This window comes from Sardina pilchardus, chromosome 4 (genome assembly GCF_963854185.1).
Source record: "Sardina pilchardus chromosome 4, fSarPil1.1, whole genome shotgun sequence".
NCBI lineage: Eukaryota > Metazoa > Chordata > Actinopteri > Clupeiformes > Clupeidae > Sardina > Sardina pilchardus.
The window spans coordinates 11,736,920-11,752,187 of NC_084997.1; the positions used below are offsets into that span (position 1 = coordinate 11,736,920).

The 15,268-nt window shown below is 40.3% G+C and overlaps 1 protein-coding gene across 1 annotated transcript in view; it reads right to left on the bottom strand.

Moving 5' to 3' along the window:
- ttn.2 (titin, tandem duplicate 2) overlaps positions 1-15,268 on the bottom strand; it is a 165,278-nt gene that overhangs the window by 107,992 nt on the left and 42,018 nt on the right. Inside the window, exons 47-80 of the mRNA XM_062534131.1 lie at positions 14,952-15,230; positions 14,568-14,855; positions 14,170-14,448; positions 13,791-14,072; positions 13,410-13,688; positions 13,016-13,294; positions 12,631-12,909; positions 11,767-12,045; positions 11,387-11,668; positions 11,018-11,293; positions 10,649-10,927; positions 10,179-10,457; positions 9,797-10,084; positions 9,382-9,660; positions 8,779-9,060; positions 7,718-7,996; positions 7,327-7,608; positions 6,952-7,230; positions 6,574-6,861; positions 6,170-6,448; positions 5,798-6,076; positions 5,415-5,693; positions 5,009-5,296; positions 4,611-4,898; positions 4,123-4,413; positions 3,165-3,452; positions 2,372-2,488; positions 2,008-2,281; positions 1,729-1,912; positions 1,530-1,613; positions 1,153-1,420; positions 777-1,037; positions 218-427; positions 47-124 (exon numbers count right to left, since the gene is read on the bottom strand). Of these exons, the coding sequence (XP_062390115.1) occupies positions 47-124; positions 218-427; positions 777-1,037; positions 1,153-1,420; positions 1,530-1,613; positions 1,729-1,912; positions 2,008-2,281; positions 2,372-2,488; positions 3,165-3,452; positions 4,123-4,413; positions 4,611-4,898; positions 5,009-5,296; positions 5,415-5,693; positions 5,798-6,076; positions 6,170-6,448; positions 6,574-6,861; positions 6,952-7,230; positions 7,327-7,608; positions 7,718-7,996; positions 8,779-9,060; positions 9,382-9,660; positions 9,797-10,084; positions 10,179-10,457; positions 10,649-10,927; positions 11,018-11,293; positions 11,387-11,668; positions 11,767-12,045; positions 12,631-12,909; positions 13,016-13,294; positions 13,410-13,688; positions 13,791-14,072; positions 14,170-14,448; positions 14,568-14,855; positions 14,952-15,230 (8,805 nt within the window). The remainder of the gene's footprint in view (positions 1-46; positions 125-217; positions 428-776; positions 1,038-1,152; positions 1,421-1,529; positions 1,614-1,728; positions 1,913-2,007; positions 2,282-2,371; positions 2,489-3,164; positions 3,453-4,122; positions 4,414-4,610; positions 4,899-5,008; positions 5,297-5,414; positions 5,694-5,797; positions 6,077-6,169; positions 6,449-6,573; positions 6,862-6,951; positions 7,231-7,326; positions 7,609-7,717; positions 7,997-8,778; positions 9,061-9,381; positions 9,661-9,796; positions 10,085-10,178; positions 10,458-10,648; positions 10,928-11,017; positions 11,294-11,386; positions 11,669-11,766; positions 12,046-12,630; positions 12,910-13,015; positions 13,295-13,409; positions 13,689-13,790; positions 14,073-14,169; positions 14,449-14,567; positions 14,856-14,951; positions 15,231-15,268) is intronic.

Here is a 15,268-nt window from a genome sequence, read left to right on the forward strand (position 1 = left end):
ATTTGAACTGTTCAAACACAGAACTTTGAAAACTGGCGGTACAGACCTTTGCCTGATAGGTAAAGTTCAGCTGTGCTTTTAGCTTCGCCTCTGGGCTCCAACCTCACAATCACTGAGTATACGCCTGAAGAATTATTAATGCTGTTAATTCAGTGTCTTGACTTTCAAGAGAGAAGGACGGAATTTGAACACACGACGGGATTCATACTCTACACACCTTCATCTTCGTTGGTTACGTTGCGGATGATCATAAAGTGACGTCGGCCTTCGCTTCGGAAGTTATACTTTGGGCTCTCTTTGAGTTCCCAAGTGTCTTTGTACCATGTTACAATAGCATTGTCGAAAGACACCTCGCATTCAAAAGTGGCTGACTGTCGCTCCCTCACCACAATGTTCTGGATGCGTTTGGTGAAGTGAATTTGTTCAGCTAAAAATAGATAACGCAGGGTTTATCAGCAGGTTACAAGACTTGTGTGACTTTACAGATGACACAAAAAGGACTCTGTTTAGCATTACGTCTTGATGTTCATGTTCTTAAATGAAAAGTGGAACTTCAATTGTCATTACTGCTTAGAACACTATTCTTAGCATGATCTGTAAAGATCATTGTAAAAGAAGACTATGAAACTACATAGACTAAAAGAATCCAAGACTTGTTTGAATCTTCATTGAAGTTTCATCCAAAAAACAGACATGTCTTCATAATATGATGATGGAAGAGGTTAGTAGGTGGGTTCAACGGACAAGATTAGAGAGATTATTCGACGTATACAAACCTTCAACCCAAAGATTTGTTGTTGATTCAAGGTTTTCATATTTGCAGGTATACTGTCCTTGGTCTTCAGGTCTTACATCTTTGATAGAGAGCCTCTGAATCTTATCAATCACAGTGAATGTGTATCTGCTGCTTGGCTCTAAAAGCTTCCCGTTTTTAAACCACTGAGTTTTTACATTAGGTATAGAGAACTGGCAAGTCAGAGTGCAGGTTTGGCCTTCCTTACCAGCAGTTTCCTCCAAATGTGCTTCCACTTTAGCGTCTGTAAAGACAAGAATGACGGACACCGCATTAAACTCATGACTGTCAAACAAGAGAATTTGTCTGGCAAGAGAACTGACATAAAATGATGGATATTTGCATTCACATAAACATACCCTGTACTGTGAGTTTGGCACTGGAGATATGTGGCCCGCATACCACCCGGTAATTGCCCGCGTCACCAGTCTGGCACTTCTTGATCTTCAGTATGTGGCGGTTACCAACTATTTTGATCTCATATTTATCATTAGTGTCAAGCTTCTGCGTACCCTTGTACCAGGACAAGGTGATCTCTGGGTAGTTGATTGTAATTTCACATTCAAACACAGCCTCCTTGTTAACATCTGTTGTTTGATCAGTGATGTCTTTCACAAGAGTAACAGGCTGTAATATAACAAGATAGTGATAGAATTAATAAACAATGTTCATTTCCAGTGAACAATTTAAATGTTTCAAATGCCAATTCATCAAATTATACGCAAATATTAAAAACCTCTGTCTGCTCCATTCTCTTTTGCAAATCAGCCACGATTTGAGCCAAATCTTCCTCTGACTCTCTTGAAGCCAAACCTCCCTCCTAAAACAACAGAATCGGTATAGCAAGAAAGAGTGTTGGCATCATTCACATCATCTTTCTATTCTGCCTTCAGGTAAATATTTGAAACTGCTATGACATAAGATCTCCAACTCACGGGACGTCCACTCTCCTCCTCCTTCTCCCTCTTCAACTGCTCAATGGCTTGTAGGAGACCACGGTAATCAGTGATCCCGTACATGCGAGCATACTTTTCATATTCCTTTGGATCTACATTCCTCAGCAACTCTACAATATCAATCTCTTGGCTTTCCTTCGGACTTTTCTGCTTTGAAGGTGTCCTTGATGAGATAAAAGAAATAATTTATATAAGCTGCCTGAATAACATGTGTATTATTAGCTCATAAACAGCAATGACTTAAACAACTAAACTCACTTCTTCAGTTTCACTGTCTCAGGGACAATCTCTCTCTTCTCCTCAACATTCAGGTCAGTGTTACACTCAATCTCTCCGTGTGTGTTAGATGCAACACATCTGTACTGTCCAGAGTCAGATTTGGTAACCTCCCTGATCTCCAGCTTGGCCTCTTGGCCCTTCTGCTCAATGGTGATGCGACCACCATGAGTGACCTGTCTCCACTTGCCCTTCATCCATTTGACGTTGGGGATGGGATCACCACCAACTTTAGCAATGAAGGTTGCTGTGCCCTCTGAAAACAGAGTCATAGAATATCAGTACATACCCATTTTTTTCTAATGTGACCTTGCCTACAACTACCATTCAAGACTACAGCACTTACTCTCTGTGATATGAACAGTCTTGGGTTCTTCGATGAAGTACAAGTTATCGAGCTTCTTGGCTGGTTTGGCTGCAGGGGCTGCCTCAGGTGCTGGAGCAGCGGCGGCGGCGGCTTTTTCTGAGAAATAATTAATAAATGAAAATTCACTAACATGTCTTTAATGCATAGACGTGTGAGGTTAAAGATTTGACCATGAGATCGCTGAACTGTGAATCTGTCTGTAAGACTGGAAATATTTCACAATGTGTACGTTTCACAGTAGTAGTATATGAATCGAGTTGTTCTTGAGAAGTTCAACATCAGTGTGAGAAGAGAGTAGAAGGTCTACACATAAGAAGCTTCCAAAAAAGAGCAGCAACAAAAAACAATGAAGCTTTAAGCATTGAGCAGACTCTAGTGCATAAAAGCTTAGGACAGAGAGCAGAAAACTTTTCACAGTTGGCAAAACAAAAGCCAGATATATTTATCATGTAGTTGCTACCGTCTCTTTCAACAGCCTTGATGATGAGGGCTATGGGTATTTTTATTCATGGTAACAGGCTGAAATATTTAGCTTTAATATTAATTTAAATCGTGAGTTATATTTACATTCTATGGATAGCTACTACTATACACTGTCACCACATTGTCTGTGTAGTTTACTCAAACAACATGTTAACAATTCATTAAGCTAGCTGTAGAATTTTACATTCCTTAAAAGTTTAATTTTACACTTATGAACACACACAGATATACACATTTAAATTGCCAACATATGTGTGTATATATGGAAATTTGCCTGACAAATGGATACCTTTCACAGTCACTTTGGACTTGCAAAATTCACTTCCAGCCTCATTTGTAGCCTTGCACAAATAGTCTCCAGCATCATTCTTGGACACACGGAGCACCTCCAAAGTGGCTGTGCCGTCTACAAAAGTGATCTTAGTGCTGGCTGAGGACGACAACTCCCGTCTGTCCTTCATCCACTGAACCTTCAGCGGAGGAGAACCACGGACGTGGCAGCTCAGGCTGAGCTTGTTATCCGCATTAACGGTCACTGGCTTAAGAGGTATGTCGAAGCTCGGAGGCACCTTGTGTTCTGCATCATAAAAGACGTGGCACATAATCACTGTAGCAACCACAATACCAAGAATACCCAAATAATCACTGTTGCAAGCACAGAACAAGCAAGCACAAATACATACAGTAATCACTGTGGCAGGCAAGATAACCACAAATCATTGTGGCAAGCAAAACAGCAAAAACAATGAAATCACTAAAGCAAGACAAAAAATAAGAATTACATTATTATCAATATAGCATAGCGAGTAAAGAAGTGAAAAACAACACATAATCACTACGGCAATATACTGCAAGAACAACCACATACTACTCACAATAGCAAGCAAAGAAGTAAGAACACAACACAATCACTATAGCAAGCACAACAGCAAGAGTACTGGTACAACCACTGTTGCAAACAGAATGCAAGAATAACAGAAAATCACTGTAGCAGGCAAAATAGCAAGAACAACACAATCACAGTAGCAGGCACAATAGCAAGAATAAGCAGACAATAACCAAAACACGCACAATGAAAGACATTACTTTTGTAGTGTATAATCACCAAATTAGTAATCATGCATAATATATTGACATCGCAGTAAAGACCTTGGATTGTAACATCACACATTTCTTTTAAAACTTTGAAATCAAAGTTTCAAGTATTGATGTGTTTAACACACTATTAAACACATCATATACAGTACCTGAGATTCTCACTGTAGCTTGGCAACTGTCGCTGCCAGCTTCATTAGTGGCTTCACAGGTGTATGTGCCACTGTCTGAGCTCCGAGACTTCTTGATACATAGCACAGCCACATTGCTCTTGAAGGATATGTCGTAGTAGTCAGAGCTGAAGATTTCACTGCCATCTTTGTACCAGTTCACTGTTATGGGCTGAGATCCAGACAGACGGGCCTCTAGCTTCACCACCTTGCCCTCAACATCCTCAACAGACTCAGAGGGCTTTTTGGTGAAGCAGGGAGGAATTTTACGCTCTGAAATAACAACAAATGTACTGTGAGCGTTTATAACCAAACAAATGCAGTTGCTGTGAAGAGAACTTTTGAATATGGCGAAAAAGGAAAGCGAAGCTTATCAGAAAAGCAATATAAAAAGCTATTTCTAAAAGAGTAGCGAGGAAAGCAGAAATGACTGAGCAGGCACCATCACACAGAAGCGACTAAACAAATACCTTTCACAGATACTTCGGCTGAACAAGAGTCCTTTCCCATGTCATTACTAGCATGGCAAGAATATCGTCCAGAGTCATTTTTATCTGCTTTTAGAATGGTGAGGTGTGCAGTGTTATCCACATAGGATATTTTATAATTTCCGCCAGTGCGAATATCTTTGTGATCCTTTGACCATGTCACTTTCATTGGCAAAGATCCAGTCATGTGACATTCCATCTCCACACTATCTCCCACCGTAACATCCACTGGCAAAAGCTTTTTATCAAAAACTGGTGGATATCTTGGCTCTACAACATCAGGTAGAAAATAGCATGGTTGGACATATTTAAACACATTTAAAAAAAATGCAAAACAATTCTGTCAGATACATCTTTTTACATTCCTAAACCAAACAGACCTTGAAGTGTGAGTTTGGCTCTGCAAGAGGCTGTCCCAACACTATTTGTTGCGACACAAGTATATTCCCCAGAGTGTCTCATTTCTCCTCGGGCAATTTGAAGGACGGCAGAGTTATCATCGAAACTCATTGAGAATTCGGCGTCATTTCTCAAGGTTTCACCATCTTTAAGCCAAGAGATCTCCATGGGAGAGGATCCAGCCACACGACACTCAAATCTGACTGCCTGTCCCTCAGTTTGTTGTATACTAGTAATTTTCTTGGGGAAAGATGGTGGTGTTTTGACCTCTGAAATGCAATTTGCAATCAACACACAAACACTGAGTACAGTTGCTATGGTGTGGTTAATAATGCAATGATTACCTAAAAGACAAAAAGACTAATAAAATATCTGAAGAACAGTCACCTTGCACAGTTAGTTGGCAACTGGAGGATGCTGATCCAATACTGTTTTCAGCTTTGCATGTATATTCTCCAATGTCTGCTTTAGACGTTTTACTAATTTTCAGACAGGCTACACCTTTTGAGAATTCCATTTTGCACATGGCAGAGGATCTCAATTTTCCATCGGCTTTAAACCAGGATACTTTAATTTCAGGTGTGCCCCCTACTTGGCATTTCAAGCAAACAGCATCTCCAGCTGTGACATCCATTGGCTCCAATTGCTCAATAAAGTATGGGGGTTCTAAAGTAAAACAAAATAAAACATCGTCGCAACAAGATAACAAGAACAGCATGCAAACAGCACAAAATGATGTGAATATGGACAACTAAAAACACAACACAAACCTAATATGGACACATTGGCATGACAAGTATCAGTTCCAGCCCCATTGGAGACTTCGCAAGAGTATTTTCCTGCAGCCTCTTTGTCACTGTTTAGACACTCAAGGATGCAGGAGCTCTCAGTTGTTGTCATGTTGTACTTGTAAGAGGAATATATCTCTTGCCCATCCTTATGCCATTTAACATGAATTTCTGGGCTTCCACTGTATGTGCATTCAAGAATCATGGACTTGCCCATTTCAACAGAAAGGTCTTTAAGTTTTTTAATGAAACGGGCAGGTTCTAGGACAAAAACAACACATACATTAATTGGAACATTGCCTCTCCAAAGTAACAAACGCAAACTCCTTCATGCACAAAATCACAACAACCAACCTTTCACAAACAGGTTCACTGTGCAGTTCTCCTTTCCAGCATCATTAATAATTTGGCATGTGTACTCTCCTGCGTGGGATTTATCAACGTTGCGGAGCTCCAACGTAGCCATGTCACCTTTGAGAGCTATTGCACAGTCCCTTCCAGGCACAACTTCCTTGCTCCCTCTAAACCATTTCAGTTTTAGAGGGGCACTTCCCCTCACAGTAGCAGCAAATGTAACGCTTGAGCCGGGCAACGCTTCCAGTGGTTGAGGTTGAGTCACAAAAGATGGAGGCTCTACAGGAGACACAGAGGAGGAATAGACTTGATGATCTCTCGTATACGCCTAATCCAATTCAACCAACTTTTGAATAATAAAGCTAAATGAATAGGCGCATTTATCACCCTGGACATAGACTGACCTTTCACAACGAAAGTTGAACTGGTTTCAGCTTTTCCCGCTTTGTTGACAGCTTTGCACTTGTATGTTCCAGAATCAGACAGTTTGAGTGTGGGAACTTTCAAAGTGCAGTTGTTGTCGCTGAACGTAATTTCGTAGTTAGGTCCACTTGTGATCTCCGCTCCATCATGGTACCAAGAGATTGTGAAAGGTGAAGATCCAGACAATTTACAGTCCAGTTCACCAGAATTACCCACAATACTCTGTACATCTTTCAATTTCCGTGAGAACGCCGGAGGAATTAATTTATCTGTGTAAAAATACACAATTAATTGAACATGGAGCTGAGGGAATTTGGCACTTGATATTACTTGACACAATCGAGGATATAACAACAAACCTAGGACATTGAGGTGTATTTTGCTGACATCAGCACCAACTTCATTTTTGACCTCGAATGTGTACTCTCCAGAGTCGTTCCTCTCGCTTGTCAAAATTTTAAGACTGGAGATCATTTTTGCGAAGGTGATCTTGTACTTCTTTCCAGACGCCAGTTCCACTCCATTTCTGTACCACCTTGGCGTTAACTCAGGAGTTCCAGCTACAGTACACTCTAGGGCGGCTATGTCTCCTTCTGTGACACTAAAAGACTCTGTCCTATCAATAATTAAAGCCGGCTCTGTAGATAAGGGAGAAACCATACATATGTGTAAGCCTGGGGGGAGGAAACAAACAAAACAAAAAACCAGACACTGCCTAAAATACATATACAAACCTAGAACAGTCAGGTTAGCTATACACTCTGCCACCCCAGCATCATTTTTGAGCTGACAGGTGTACTTCCCAACAGAGGTTTTGTCAGCCTTAAAGATTTTAAGAGTGACCTGGTTGTTCTCAAAGGTAATCTTGCGGTTGTCACCATCCCTAAGAACATGGTCTTTGTCCTGAACCCAAGATACAGTCATTGGCTGAGAGCCTTTAATTGTGGCAACCAAAGTCACTTCTTCACCAGACACTGCTGTCATATTGGACAGCTTCTTCACAAAGACTGGTGGCTCTGAGTGGTTAAAAAGATGTGGACAGATATTTAATGAGACCCGTATATCTCATAGCAAACTCAAAGGAATTCACAATAACAACACCAAACACATAAAACTTGTACCAACCTCTCAGTTTAACAGACACATTGCATGTGTCACTTCCTACACTGTTGGATGCTTTGCATTCATATTCAGTAGTATCTGATGCTTCCAGACCAAGGATATGCATAGTTGCAGAGCATCCTTCGTACACAAACTTATATTTTCTGCCCTCCTTTAGTGCCTTTTTATCTTTGAACCAGGTTATCTCAAACGGTGCCGTGCCCTTCAATTCACAGTTCAGACTGACATCTTTGCCTTTCAGTCCTTCAACAGGTTGAGGCACTTTGATGAAAGATGGTGGTTCTGTAAATAATAAGTCCAGTTTAATGTCGTTGTATCACATTATGTGTGGACATCCAACCATTCCATATTTCATACTTCACGAAATATGTATCAATCCGTACTTAAAAAAAATAGTGTTACAGTAGGTAACTTCGTACATACAAATGCTGGGCCCTAATTTCATAGGGCAACAAGCACTGTGAACGAGCTTGGCACAGCAATAACCACGCAGGATTATCGATAGTTTGAACATAATTGGTAGGAATGCCTATATTTGCTAATTTCATTGACACAAAGCAGGGCGCAATCAATCATAAATGGGTTTAGTAATTTCTGTATATAACAAGGAAGTCGTTCTTTATCAGTCAATCACAATGACTTGACCATACCGTATCAAAATTGACACAGAGCTCAGGAGCTGTTCTGCTATGGAGCAAACAACAAATTTCCCGTCGCAAACAGTTTGTGAGGTATGCCTGACATATGTCACAATGCTTTGAAGGAAGCCATTGATACATGGAGCTTTCCCATCTGTGTGTTGACACACCAGCATTGGGTGGACCCACCCGTATTTGCGCTTAGGATCTTGCTCATGTTATCAAATTAGCAAAATAATTTTGCAAGTTACTAAATCAGTTTTAGATCAAGAATGGTGTACTTTGCGTGTTGCTAGCCGCGCTGCCCATAAATGACATTAGGGCCCCCTATATCCATTTTAAGTTTACAAACATACATACTCATAAAGTAACAAAATAAAGCATATTGGTTATATCTTGATATATTACGCTAATTCATTAGCTGACCTTTCACTGTGAGTGTGGCGCTGCAGCTTTTAGTTCCAGCGTCATTCTGAGCCTCACACGTATACACTCCACCATCGTCAAATGATGAGGAGGAAATGTGGAGGACTGCCACTGAGCCATCAAATGATGTCTTGCAGTTGTGACCATCTGTCAGTTTTGAATCGTTTTTAAACCAGTTAATCTGAAGGAGGGCAGTGCCCGTGACTTTGCATTCGAGAACGACTGCGTCGCTCAGCTTCACAAACTTTGTGCTCGGAAGTTTCTGTGCAAAGTCTGGCGGTTCTGCAAAATGACAAATAACAAAAGTCAACATCTTGAATTAAAAAAGTCAAACATGCAAATGGAAAATCCAAGAATGCAAGATGGAAGATGAGCTGCAAGAGTTGAGCTGTTGGAAGATGAGGACAAGAATGGGAGTTAATGGTTGATGAGGCACACGGAAGTGGTGAGCAACAAAGTAGCGATGGTGAAGCAAGTAGTGATGAGCAAACGCAACGCACGGTGACTCATGACCACAAAAGCAAATGTGACAATGAAGCAGTTGTGAAAATGGGATGGTGGGACTGTGTTTAGTTACAAGTCTCAGAAAGGGCAAAGTCCAACCTTTGACAAGTAAATTAGCTGTACACTTGACGGTACCAGCATCGTTGCTAACTTGGCATGTGTAAGTTCCACTTTGTGAAACGCCAACAGATAAAAGATCTATGAAGCACGATAAGCCCTCCAGTCCAGTAAAGCATGATGGTCCAGTTATCAGCTCCGTGTCCTCCTTAAACCATTTCACAGTAAAAGGAGGGGTTCCTTTGAAGGTGCTCTTAAACCGAACTGTAGTGTTCGGAATAACTGCCTGAGATTCTGGCATCAACACAAAGCTTGGAGGCTCTATAATACATATGAAGGGAGAATATATTATGAAAATATACCTTTGCTGAACTGGCAACCTTCTTAATAGACAACTGTTAGACAAAAGTTTTGGTCTTTTTTAAATATCAGCTCTATACAATTATACTTAACTGACCTTTCACCCTTAGCACTGCACTGCATTCACAGCTTCCTGCTTTGTTTGTAAGTTTGCAAGTGTATGCCCCAGTGTCTGCCTTCTCTAAGTGTTCAATCTCCAAGGAGGCACTATTGTCCTCCTGGACAATTTTGTGCTTTGTTCTCCCAGAAAGTTTATTTCCATCTTTTATCCAGTCCACAGTGATTGGGAGGGATCCAGATATTTTGCAGCCAATGTGCACAGAGGAACCCAAAATCTCCTCCATATCAGTTAACGGTTTTATGAAAGAAGGAGGAATGACTTGATCTGGTACCAAGATTGGGAAATTGAAAATGTGAGTTACACCCTCTCATAACTGTATATATATATATATTAAACAAAAAAACATTAAAATACTGACCTACTACAACCAATTCAACCTTGCATGTTGCGACATTTATGTGATTTGCAACCTCAAAGATATACTGTCCTTTATCTTCCTTCTGGGCAGACTGAATTTTAAGACTGCTGATATTGTTCACAAAGCTCAGGACGTGCTGTCTACTAGGGACCAGCTCCTTCCCATCTTTAGTCCATTTCACTTTGAGCTCAGGAGTGCCTGTAACTTTGCAGTCGAAGCTGACTGGGTCACCAACAGTGACATTGATCACCTCTGGCTTTTCAACAATTTGTGGGGGCTCTAAAAAGGCATAAATATAGAAATGTGGATAAAGTGGTCCAACAACTGTGAAGTATATTTTCTAATAATATAACTATAAATGTATATGTTCAACAATATTGTTGTGTGCCCTACAATGGTAGGACCAAGATCACTGATAAGTGATTCATAGAAAGAAGAAAATGTATAAAAAATGTACAAAAAAGACCAACCTTGCACCAGAAGGGTTGCAAAGCATTTCTCCTGCCCTGCTTCATTCACAGCTTGACAAGTGTACCTTCCACTGTTACAAGACTCACAGACTGGAATTTTTAGAATAGCCACGCTGCCATCAAACATCTTTTCAATCTTTGGATCCTCCAAGATCCACTCGTCATCTTTTTGCCACTGTACACTCAAGGGAGCAGATCCCTTTACAACACACTTCAACTCTGCCACTTTCCCAAGGACAGTGGCAACATTTTGAATCTTCTCTACAAATGACGGTGGTTCTAATAAGAAAGAAGATGGATCAGTAAAATAGTTGTGCCCATAATGTCTAAAACTAATGCAATTTGGAATTGAATAACATGTCTACAGACCTTTCATGCTAAGCTCTGCTCGACAAGAGCAACTTCCCACTTCATTTGCCACTGTGCACTGATATTCACCAACATCTAAAGCGTCACATTTCTGGATTTCAAGATATAGAAACCCATTTTTCTTCAATATGTGCTTTGAGCTCGGTTTGATCTCCTTTGAGTCCTTGAGCCAAGTTATCTCAAAAGGAGCAGTCCCAGTAACCTGACACTCAAAGGATGCATTTGCACCATTCACAACCTCAACAGGTGTTAATGGCTTGATAAATGCTGGTGGCTCTGTAACCAACAAAGAAAGAACAGTAAGATCGCTTGTCCTGTGCAAACTCAGATAAAAACAATCCAAAAAGTGACTAAATCCAAACATCTAACCTTTTACTTTAAACTCCATGCTACAGCTCTCACTGCCAGCTTCGTTGCGTGCCTCACAGTAGTAAACTCCACTGTCTTTGATTTCAGAACCAACGATCTCAAGCTTTGCCAGAGAATTGGAGAAGTCCATTTTATATTTATTACTGGGACTTAACTCATTTCCATCTTTGAACCAATAGATATCTATTTCAGGAGTTCCAATAACCTGGCATTCAAACACAACAGGCTGGCCAGGTCTTACAACAGTCATCCCTTCAGGCTTTCGTGTAAATTTCGGAGGTTCTAAAAGGTAAAATCAACAAATCCAATTAATACACTTGAGTCCAAAGCTGAGTGTAAATCTAATAAAACAAACAATACGTGATAAAAAGGGAAACAACCTTTGACAAAAAGAGATGTCTGGCATTTGTCTGAGCCAACATCATTGCTGATTTCACAGGCATAATCCCCAGAGTCTGAGGTCTTGGCAAAGAAGAGCTCCAAAGAAGTAAAGGAATCATCTTTTTGAATGGCACAATCCACTCCTGTTGTGATCTCCTTGTTGGACTTAAACCATTTGATGGTAAGGGGTGGAGTGCCAGCAATGAGTGCATTGAACTTCACCTTTGAACCAGGGATTACCTCCACAGACTCAGGCTTCTCAATAATTGATGGGGGCTCTGTATAAAAAATATCAAAGCATTTTGAAATGTAAGTATGACCTTACTGTTTACAGTTTGGTCCCAATTATTATTCTTAAAAGGAAACTGAGGCTATGTTATCTTTTTGCAGATAATGAACAGTAAGTACTGAGCTGTTCTCATTATTGTATAATACAAGAGATTAAAAAAAAAAAAAAATCAAACCTTTGACTTTCAAAATGCCAGAGCACTGATCACTGCCTGCTTTGTTTTCAGCAATGCAAGTATACGTGCCACTGTCACGACTATCAAGGCGTGTGATTTCCAGAGAAGCAGCATTTTCAAAAAATATGCATTTGTGCTTCTCGTCAGCCTCTACTTCCTTATTGTCTTTGTACCAGTGCACACTAATGGGCAAGGAGCCAGAGACAAGACACTCCAACTGTGCAAAAGATCCCTTGATGCTTTCCATTTCTTTAAGCTTCCTTGTAAATGATGGCTTGATTATTTGATCTGTCACAGAGCAAGTACAATACTAAGAAACCATACATTTAGGACACCCTAATATGCAAACATGAAGAAAAATATATGACAATAAGAAAATATACATCGAGATGAACTAACCTAGAACTGTGATGGCAGCATCACAAGTGTCACTTCCAACATCATTGGAAATTTGAAACATGTATTCTCCACTGTCACTCATTTCAGTGGATAGAATCTTTAAGATTGAGCTCTTGTCTGTGCTTTGCACTTTGTATTTTTTGCCTGTTGCCAACTCTTTTCCATTTTTACTCCATTTGGCAGCCAGGGGTTTCGTCCCTGAAAACCTGCACTCAAGAGTAGCAGGGTCCCCTGCTGTAACGCTGATAGACTTAGCTGGCTCTGTGATATTTGCTGGTTCTAGAAATTAACAGCAAATCAATTGTTATCAATTGTAATCCATGACTGCGATGCACAATTATATACTGACACCCAGAAATGTTAGTGTGTGAGAATGTAAACTAACCTTTTACGACTAATGTTGCAGTACATTTCTGACTTCCAGCTTCATTCTGTGCCTGACAAGTATACTTGCCACTGTGTTTCAACTGAACACTGCTTATATAAAAGACTGCCGTACTGTTTTCAAATGAAATCTGTACATGCTCAGAATCTTTGACCTCAAGATCATCCTTCATCCAGGTCACAGTCATGGGCAAAGACCCTTTTAGTGAACACTGCATAGTAATCTTGTTGCCAAGAACAGCATTCATGTTTTCAATCTTCTGGGTGAATGATGGTGGTTCTACCAAGAGAAAATCAGTGGAAATATTCTAATCAGCACACATGGAATAGAATTGCCCTCAAAGACAATCTACGTAAGTGATGAGCAGAGGAAACTATTTATCCAGCTAACCAACCTTTTAGAGAGATCTGGAAATCACAAGATGATTTCCCTACATCATTTGCAACTGTGCACTGATATTTTCCCACATCGCTGCCATCAAATTTAAGAATCTGTAGAGTTGCAATGTCATTCTTCAGACTCATGACGTGTCTCCTGTCACTCCTGATCTGTTTAGAGTCTTTGGAGTATGACATCTCAAATGGAGCAGAGCCTGAGATCAACCCCTCTAGCACAACATCGGAACCTTTGATAACCTCCTTGGATTCAAAGCACCGAACAAATGCTGGTGGTTCTAAAAAAAGAAAGTCCACAACACCTGATTACAAAACCTGCTCTAAAATAAATGTATCTTGAGAGAATCTTGATATGATCACAGAGGGTATAACAAACACACCTTTGACAGTGATCATACAGCTGCAACGATCGCTACCAGCATCATTTGATGCCATGCATATATAGCTGCTACTATCATCAATGTTGCAATTGACCATCTTGAGGCTAGCGACTGAGTCAACAAAAGTCATTTGATATTTCTCACTGGAGCTGATTTCAGTGTCATTCTTAAGCCACTTAATATTGATAGGAGGACTGCCAGATACTTTGCACTCTAAAGTTACATGGTTTCCAATCATTAAAAGTTTTGTGGAGTCGAGCTTCGTCACAAACTTTGGAGGTTCTACAAGAAAAGAAAAGAGATTGACAGACATTTTAAAGCTGCGCATCAACACACATCTAAAGCTTGCACACAAAGACAATGAAGAGAGGACGGGCACCTTTGACGAACAAGACCGTGGTGCAAACCACTTTCCCGGCATCATTAGACACTTGGCAAGTGTATTTTGCGGAGTCAGAGGGCTTCACAGAGTGAAGCTCCAGTGTGCTTGAGGAGGTCTCTTTCTTGATGAAGCATGTGCCTCCTGTTAGAATCTCCTTTTCTTCTCTGAACCATTTCACATTGAATGGAGCCGTTCCAGAGTAAACAGACTTAAAAACAACTGTAGATCCTGGGATGACATCCTGAGATTCTGGTTTGATTGTGAAGACTGGGGGTTCTACATTGCATTTGAAAAAGAAAGGTGATTTATCACTCAATAACAACCTACTGTATGAATTATGAGGTGAATATAATGTCAGCACATACTGATAGAAATAGTATGACTGTCTCCCTAACCTTTCACTTGCATGGTCCCACTTGTTTCAGCTTTTCCGGCAGAATTATTTGCCCGGCATAAATATGCCCCTGCATCAACTGTCTCTAAACGTAATATTTTTAATGATGCTGTATTTTCTTTAAATTCAATCTGGTATTTCATCCCTGATGTGATCTCTTTTCCTTCTTTGAACCAAGATACAGTCATGGGCTGAGACCCAGACACTTTGCATTCCATAATAACATCACCTCCAACATTTCCATCAATCTTTTTGAGCATTTTTGTGAAGGAAGGTGGTATGATGCGATCTGCTCAGATGGACAGAAAGGAGTTAGCTGAGAAAAGTCGCACTAATCAAATGCAATAAAATAAAAGATAGTAAGTTATCGGAACAGAAAACGAACCTAGCACAGTTAGAGCAAAGGAGCATTCATCTTTTCCAACACGATTAGCCACCTCCATTTTGTATTCACAGCTGTCACCTCTTTCAGCTGAGAGAATTTTTAATGTGGCTACATTGTCTTTTAGAGTAATTTTGTATTTCCGGCCTGATGTAATTTCTTTTCCATCTTTAAACCACTTCACTTTAAGATCTGGGCTCCCTGAGATAGTAGACTCCAGAGTGGCAGATTCTCCAACAGTGACACTGATAGATGGTGGTCTGTCAATAATTCTAGCTGGTTCTAAAATAGAATACAAGCAGTGTGTTCAATACCTGTAA